General features: G+C 43.5%; 1 protein-coding gene across 1 annotated transcript in view; it reads right to left on the bottom strand.

The window, feature by feature from the left end:
- Window positions 1-429: 429 nt before the first annotated feature.
- The window catches only part of RBM22 (RNA binding motif protein 22), an 11,493-nt gene continuing 3,229 nt past the window's right edge, over window positions 430-8,693 (bottom strand). Inside the window, exons 4-11 of the mRNA XM_034779559.1 lie at window positions 8,195-8,327; window positions 7,281-7,381; window positions 6,948-7,120; window positions 4,910-5,110; window positions 4,052-4,216; window positions 3,492-3,580; window positions 2,530-2,661; window positions 430-1,770 (exon numbers count right to left, since the gene is read on the bottom strand). Of these exons, the coding sequence (XP_034635450.1) occupies window positions 1,640-1,770; window positions 2,530-2,661; window positions 3,492-3,580; window positions 4,052-4,216; window positions 4,910-5,110; window positions 6,948-7,120; window positions 7,281-7,381; window positions 8,195-8,327 (1,125 nt within the window). The 3' untranslated portion in view covers window positions 430-1,639. The remainder of the gene's footprint in view (window positions 1,771-2,529; window positions 2,662-3,491; window positions 3,581-4,051; window positions 4,217-4,909; window positions 5,111-6,947; window positions 7,121-7,280; window positions 7,382-8,194; window positions 8,328-8,693) is intronic.

The raw sequence follows: 8,693 nt of genomic DNA, 5'->3' as shown, positions 1-8,693 counted from the left end.
GCCCAGTACAAACAGGTGCTGTGCCAGCTTCCCCCGCACAGATCTGTCAATGGGTCGTCAAAAGCCTGTCCTGTAACAGGCTATTCTGGGAGCTGCTGAACGGTACCCAGTTGTGCTGTATTTTGATATTTTTACTGACTGAGGGCTAAACCTGAGACCAGCAACACTCATTTCCCTCTAACCTATGCCAAGTTTAAACCCAAGTCTCCAGAGAGGAAAGGCCAGTGCACTAACCAAGGGCACCCCCTAGAGTACTGTACTCTCCTATGCAAGATCCGACATGGTGCCTGCAACGTCAGAACTTCACACTGCACCTAAGCATTCCAAAGTGCAGCGTGGTGAAGCAGAACTGGGGCTGTACTCTCGCTATCTCACGCCACTCTTCATCAGAGGGCTCGGCCAAACAAGGTCAGACAATACTCAGACACATTTTGCCTCTGGAAGCAGGGTCCAAACATTTGGAAAATCTGCCCATTTTAATTAAAAAACCAAAACCAAGTAAATAAGGAGTTCTCTCATCACACGTGTCTGTTTACCAAAACATATCTACAGATCAGTTACATCAAAGCAACAGACTTTGGTACTTTAAAACCCCCCACCTGGACCCCTACGCACTGTATTAAATTACAGACTTTATACAGAGAACAGATGCACCAGGGTGAATGCTGAACACAGAGCTCTTAAAAAAAAAAAAAAAAAAAAAAGAATCACACAACCTATCAAACGAAAAATGGTTTGGTCCATTTCACAGGTTGAGAGCCATTTTACACAAAGGCCACAAAAGCGATAGTTCAGACTGGATGAGCTTGCAGTATTACTGCTGCCTCATTCCTGGCAGTTTCAGTAACAATGTTCATTCCCCAAGGTGAGGGGCAGAAAGGTCCCAGCTGGCCTATATGAAACAGATGGCTGCTTGAGCATCTGTCTGGGTCATGCTGGAATTGGCAGTAGGGGAATTGTATGCATTACCTAGCACGTAACTGACTGACTATAGGGGCTTAGGCTTCTCCAGTTTCTCACAATCAGAAGAAAAGCAACCCGAAAAAGAGGAAAAAAAGTCACAGTAAGTAGAAGGAGAAATCCCTGGAAGCTGTGCCCCTGATGCTAGTTTCCTTTCCCCTCAGTGTTATCTTGGAGCATTCTGGCTTAGTGCTAGAGGACCTGGTATCTTTTTTCAATGATGAATCACTAGTTATTTGACTCCGGAATGAATATTACTAGGAAAATCTCCAGTTAAGTCTGCACAAGAGACCCCAATCCATTCCAGGGTGGAACTTGCTGAGGCTATCAAAGCGGCTGAAGATATGTTTTTTTCCCAGGAGACAAATTTATTTCAAAATGTGCAAAATTGAATACACTGATGGGATTGTAATTCTAGTACAATTCATTCATGGACCCTCTAGATCACGTCTCTCCACATTCCTCCCCCACACCCACCCACCCACGATAGTAAGTGAATGATTCAGGTTATATGAATGACCAGATTAGCTAGTGGCAACATAACAGAGCTCAGCTTGCTCTGTGCGTGCAAGCAGGAAGCAAGGCTTAGTTTCCAGCTCGCCCACAGCTGAACATATTATGCTACCATGGGAACCAAAAAAATGACATCTACTCAAACGGTGAACAGGTCAATGGGGTGCTAGGGAGTGTTGTGCTTCCCAGCGTGGGCACCCATCCTCTGTGGATCTTGAGAAGGGTAGTGGATGGGGCCTGGGGCTCTCATGAAGGGAGGTGGAGGCCCCATAGTGTGGAACATGTGTGGTCCAAAACCTGTAGACACAGAACACAAGTGTCAGATTACCAGGCGTCCTGATGAAGTATTTTACTGTTGCCTATTTGTCGTTCAAGCCAGATAAGCAAAACATACTTGAGCCCAGGGAAAGGGAGCCCCCTCTCCTCCTTCACCAATTCCTGAGGAATCCCAATTTACTCCCTTTTAACCTTTCTGGCAGCATAATGAACAGCTGAGAACATGTTGCTAGTCAGTGACAGTGCAGATTCCAGTTCTGCAAGTGCTGTTCCCCTGCTCCCTATTATATTATGAACTTCTGAACGTTTTGTTTTCACTACTGAGCATACCAGAAGTATTCGGGTAACAAGACCATCCAGCGCATTTGGACAAACTCAACCCTCCTGAAGTTCCACAGGGAAAAGGCTTCACGTTTTGAATATACAAACAGTCAAATATTGACACTAACGTTCTGTCTGTTTAGAGTCACTCCTAAAAGTTAGCCATGTAAACCCCATGTTGTCCCTATCAGCTAAGCAGGGTGGGCCTCAGCACAGTTTATGGGATTCTCCTGGGTACTGCAGAATTTTGCAGAGAACATATTACCCCACAGGCAGTTCTGTCTAACAGAGCCAGTTCTACAGCACAAGCTGTTTCATAAACCCAGATCGTGCTTAGTAGGTACCACACAAGGGCACCGGCTAGTAGGTAATCTGGCAAGTAGGGATTGATTCCAGGCCTCTTTGGTAAAGGACATAGTTCTACCTCTCCCCACTGAGGGGGAAGGGGGAGGGAATTACCTGGAGGTGGGGGTGGAGCAATGCCGGGAGGTGGGGGCAGGGCAATGTTAACCACGGCTGGAGGGCCACTGGGAGGTAGGTTGAAGTAATTTGCAGACGCCTCTTCTTCTGCAGCTGGAGGAGGGGGAAGAGCTTCAAGACACAAACATCCCTTGGTTACTGGTGAAAGCTAGCAGGCAAAATATAAGCAAGTACCCACCCTTGGCCCTAAGGGGAGTGGCTGCAACTGTCTCTCCTGACAGGAACTTTGTTAGCAGTGTGTATCTAACAGACGCAGGATGCCAGTGAACCTCTAGAGTAACAGCCGTGATCCCTTCCACAGGCTCTGACCCTTCCACAACAAAAAGCCACCTGAATCAAATTTTTTTTAAAAATTTAAAATTTCTCCTAGAACTGGAAGGGACCTTGAAAGGTCATCTAGTCCAGCCCCGTGCCTTCACTAGCAGGACCAAGTACTGATTTTGCCCCAGATCCCTAAGTGGCCCCCTCAAGGACTGAACTCACGACCCAGGGTTTAGCAGGCCAATGCTCAAACCACTGAGCTATCCCTCCACCCTACCCTAAACAACTGGGATTGCCTGCCCAACAGATGACACTGAATGGCTCAAGAACACACAACCAGAGCTTATGCCACAGAAGGTCTCAATTATTTAAGTGCCTTTATTGTAACCATTGTAACTTTTCAATCATCCTGTAAAAAAGGCCTTGAGGCACCTTGAATTTCTTTCTAGCCAAAGATCCCTTCATTGCCCATAAATACAAGACTCTCCAGCCAGCTCTTATTCGAACCCAGGTTCACTAACTGCTCTGAGAGTGGAATGTGCAGCTGCCCTACTGGCCCCAGCTCCCAATGGTAGAGAGAGCAAACTAAGAAGTGTAACTCTGTTCTGCCTCATGGCAGCAAGTGACTTGCTGTTCTGTGTTTGAGAGGGCAGTCACTGGTATGGAACCATTTCCCTTACCTCCAGGTAGTCCTGGGACTGGCTCCAGCTTTATACCAGATTCTGTAGTACCTTCTTTCTCCTTCTCTTTCCCTCTTGCTGCTTGGGACCTGAAATCAAAGCCAAAAGCATTAGAACTGAAGAGGGAGGTGACAGAGTGGGCAGACGCTCACAAGAGAGTGTTTTACGTCACCAATCCCAGACCCACTGCTTCAGGCCAAGGATGAAGAGCTTACAGAATGCTAGCAGCAGGGACTTGGTAAGTTGGCACGAAAGGAGTTAGTGCTGTTTTTTCAGACAGCAGCATACCCACCCCAAAACAGAATTTCTCAAAGCGACCCAATGCCAATTACCTTCCAACACCTCACTCCCCACCAAAAGACAGGCAACCCAGTAAATATTTGGGTCTTTTACACACTTGGCTTCTGTTTTAAGGCACCAAGACTGCTTTTGAGTTGAATAAGGAACAGTACATGACTCTGAAGTGCTCAGTTAAAAGTGGATTCTCCCAAAACAATATCCAGAGGAAAACCTCCAAAAAGGAAATAAATGCTTCCCCTCTTCCTCTCCCACTTGCTCACCTCCCCCACTTGACATTGAGTCTGCGTCCATTGACAATAAGCTTGTTAAAGGATTTCTCAGCAGCCACTTCTGCAGCTTGCCGTGTGGCAAACTGGATGAATGCACACTGCTGCCTCTGTACCACTGTTATCGTCCGGATCTCCCCAAACTGGTAGAAGTGATTTCTGCAAGGAAAGGACAGCAAAATTGGATTCTGCTCCTCTTCTCCATAAAAACATAAAACATTAAAGGTCTCACATGCTCACACCCTTGGAAGACAAGCATCCTTTCCCCTCTATATCACCGATTCAAATCCAGTGTTAGAAAAGAGGGGAAATGCCTGTCACAGACCTTTAATCCCTACATACAATTATGCAGCAACAGTGCCAGGCTCTAACAGGGGTTTCTTCAGAATTCAGGAATTAGGAGGACGGAGGTTAGATCAGGGGATTTCAATTGTAAATGTGCAAAATGGGATCCTCTGAGCATTAACAGCAATGATACATTTTGGGGGGATTTTTGGTGGAGGTGGAAGAGAAGAATTTAAACACAGCACACAAGATGGTGCTTAGACTTAACCGTATTCCCACCTCCAGGAATTCTGCACTCCTCTAAATAGACCTAATAGCCAGCTTCTTGTTAGGGAAAAGTGAACAAGAGCGGTCACTCACTTCTGACTGGTATGGACAAACGAAGGGGCTGCATAACCAAGGGATGAACGGCCTCCTTCATTCTCATTCAGGCACAGCAACCTCAACAAAATGCTTGCTAAAGATGAACACCGTGACAAGCATCTTAGGAAAACTTTAGCAAGCTAATTCTCAGTTATCAAGGCATCAAGCTGAAAAGCAAATGCGAACTAAGATGTACCGATGTACCTCAGATCAGTCTCGGTGATGGTATCTCCCAAGCCTCCTACATATAGCGTGGTAATGGTCTTGTCATCAGGTGGGTCCAGACGAGGCATGGTTGAAGCCCGTTTCAGAAGCTTATCAGCTACAGGGTCATTAATACCATAGTAACGATCTTTGATGTTCTGATCGGCCAGAGGATCGTCTGGGTCTGTAGGTTTCTCGTGTCTAAAGTATAGTAAACAAAGCATTTCATAACATTGCACTGTTTCAACTGCACCAGACTAACACGACTGCGACAGCCACCTTTCTCCTTAAAAGGCTATCTGAGGACTAACAGCATTCAAATAATCACACCAGAATGAAACAATTAAAGAGCCCGAAGAACTCAAATTACTTATTAATTTATTATAGCATTTGCCACTTAGAGTTTTAACAAATAGCAGCTCGGACAGCTCAACCAAGGTTCCGTGAAATTTTAAGAGCCAGATTTCAAACAAAGTTACTTGCTGAGATATGTTCAGATCACTGACTGTGGGACAGTATTTTCTGCTGCAAGGACTGATGTTGCAAAGAGAGGCAATGAACAATGTAAGAGAAAAGCTGCATTTGTTATGGTGATTGATGTTTCAGCTCACTTCTGAATACACACAGTATGATCAAGAAAGATCTTGCTGCAAAGGGATTCATTCACTGGTGATATGTGTCAAGTTAACATTCAGTTTCAGAAAGCCTTTGACAAGGTCCCTTATCAAAGGCTCTTAACCAAAGTAAGCTGTTCTGGGATAAGAGGGAAGCTCCTCTCATGGATTAAAAAGACAGGAAACAAAGGGTAGGAATAAATGGTCAGAACAGAGAGAGGTAAATAGTGGTATCCCCCAGGGATCTATACTGCGACCAGGGCTGTTTGACATATTCATAAATGATCTGGAAAAAGGGGTAGACAGTGAGGTGGCAAAATTTGAAGATGATACAAAATTACTCAAGAGAGTTAAGTCCAAAGCAGACTGTGAAGAGTTATAAAGGAATCTCACAAACCTGGGCAACAAAACAGCAGATGAAATTCAACGTTGATAAATGCAAAGTAATGCACCTTGGAAAACATAATCCCAACTACATATACAAAATGATGGGGTCTATATTAGCTGTTACCACTCAAGAAAGATCTTGAAGTCGTGGATAGTTCTCTGAAAACATCTGCTCAATGTGCAGCAGCAGTCAAAAAAGCGAACAGAATGTTGGGAATCATTAGGAAAGGGATAGATAATAAGACAGAAAATATCATAATGCTACTATATAAATCACCGGTTTGCCCACACCTTGAATACTGTGCGTTGTTTTGGTTGCCCCATCTCAAAAAAAATACATTAGAATTGGAAAAGGTCCAGAGAAGGGCAACAAAAATGATTAAGGGTATGGGACAGCTTCCATACGAGAAGAGATTAGAAAGAGAGGGGACTTTTCAGCTTGGAAAAGAGACGACTAAAGGGGGATATGACAGAGGTCTACAAAATCATAAATGGTCTGGAGAACCAGAACTATAAAGAACGTGTTATTTACCCCTTCACATAACACTAGAACCAGGGGTCACTCAATGACATTAACAGGGAGCAGATTTAAAAACAAACAAAAGTACTACTTCACACAACGCACAGTCAGCCTGTGGAACTCATTGCCAGGGAATGTTGTGAAGGCCAAAAGTATAACTGCATTCAAAAAAATAATTAGATTAGTTCATGGAAGACAGGTTCATCAATGGCTATTAGTCAAGATGGTCAGGGATGCAACCCCCCATTCTGCGTGTCCTAAATCTCTAACTGCCAGAAACTGGGAGTGGACGACAGGGGATAGATCACTCGATGATTGCCCTATTCTGTTCATCCCCTGTGAAGCACCTGGCATTGGCCACTATCGGAAGACAGACTACTGGGCAACATGGACCGTTGGTCTGACCCAGCATGGCTGTTTTTATGTAATTTTTCGTGCAACATCTGCAAAAATGCTTATGAAGACACTGCATTGCTTCCATTACATGAACATGTTAGCTTTTCAAACAAAACTGTACCTGTAGGGACACTCTTCCCCTCTCTTGCATTCTCCTTTCACCCAAAAGGAACAGATGTGGGGTCGGTTGCGTTTATAGTAAGGGGTGGTCCGAGCCAGTTTAAGCAACATGTCACTGGTAGAAGTAGCTTTTCCTAGAGCACCAACCGCTCTTGTGCCATCAGAGTTCGAAATCTAAGCAGTAGGTAAAAAATGCATATTTCATTGCTTGGGACAGGAAATTGATGCACATAATCTTGAAAACTTTCTGGTTTGTCTGATTATCTAGTTCATTTCATCTACAGCACAAGTGAAATAAGCCACCAACAGATTCTGTTACAAATGCATTCCTTACTTCTCTCTCCATGTTCTGGGTGTAATACTCTTTATTGACATCAGATTTAGGCATGTCATCCTTAAAAGAGAGTCCTGCATCTCGAACCTGAATAGGTAGACCTAAAATTAAATGGAAAAACAAAATTAATATTAACTGAAAGCAAAAAGACCAAAAATGGTTATTATAACATACTAAGGTAGCTGTATTCAGAGATAGGAGTCCTGAAGAGCAATCAAATCTGTACTGATTCGTTGTTTTACACTGCATTAATTAATAACCTCTGGATAGTATTACTTCACCTGCCGTGAACAGTGAACTGAATGAGACTGAAAGTTTGTCTAGTTTTTTAAAAGCCTCTGCATATTCTACTGAAACATATTTGAATAGTGGGATTCAGTTAATCACAAATATAACTCATCCTACATCTAGTGTCACTAATGGAACTATTTTCACTCTTGCCAGCAACAAAAGCATGCAATGTCAAGATTCTAATCCTCTCTACAGTTAGAGTAAGATCCATTTGGTATCAAAGTCCAAACACACTTGGAAATTCATAGCAACTCAGTAGTATGAACACAAACAATCACATCACAGCACTAGTGTGTATGGGAAGATCTTATTTTAGAATTGATACAATTATTAGACATGATGTAGTCTTCAATGAGCTGGAAAGTTTATGCACAGACAGGAGCACCATTTGGCATATAGATGTGCCTTCTGGTATATCCCAGAAGAGGTCATAGTCAATTTGTTCAACTTCTCTCTCATACAAACACCTCTACATAAATATGCATCTCCATGCCCTAGGCGCACAGTCATGGAGATACACATTTATTTAGAGATGTATTAAAACTATGCAGAGACAGGAGACAAGCAGAGTTAAGTCTTAATCTGTACTTCCAGTTTTTGGTAAATTGACCCCAGCTACACACCATATTCCAGGTCAAGCAGGCAGGTCTGACACACATTCTTCAGCTTGCTACATGTTTGGCACACTTCTGTCTTCTTAAAGCGCATTCGAACACCTGGGCACCAGCGAAACACTGTGAAGGGCCTGGCACAAATCTAAGACAAAGAGAGCAGTGACTTGTACCACTCTAACTTCAGCCAGCATTGACACTAGCATTCAAATTCTTATGGAAACTCAACTACTACTAGAGGCTTATCACCTGCCTAACGTTACTACCTTAATATGTAAAAATTCAAGCAAACAACTCAAAAACCCCAATCTTTTCTTGGTTGCCCCATTTTGACAGGAGAAGAAAGTTTTGGCTGGACTTTCTTGCAACGATTTGAATACTCACACAACTTTGCTCAGAGCACAAGGCAAAGAGAACTTCCACTTAGTTCAAAGAGCTGTCACTAAAGGATAATTACAGCTAATTTGTAGGATATGTTTGCAAATTATATACTTGCTGGGATTGCAAGAGA

Source organism: Trachemys scripta, chromosome 8 (assembly GCF_013100865.1).
Source record: "Trachemys scripta elegans isolate TJP31775 chromosome 8, CAS_Tse_1.0, whole genome shotgun sequence".
Lineage (NCBI taxonomy): Eukaryota > Metazoa > Chordata > Testudines > Emydidae > Trachemys > Trachemys scripta.
The sequence above is the reverse complement of the archived record's forward strand: the minus strand, read 5'-3'. Positions and strand labels throughout refer to the sequence as shown.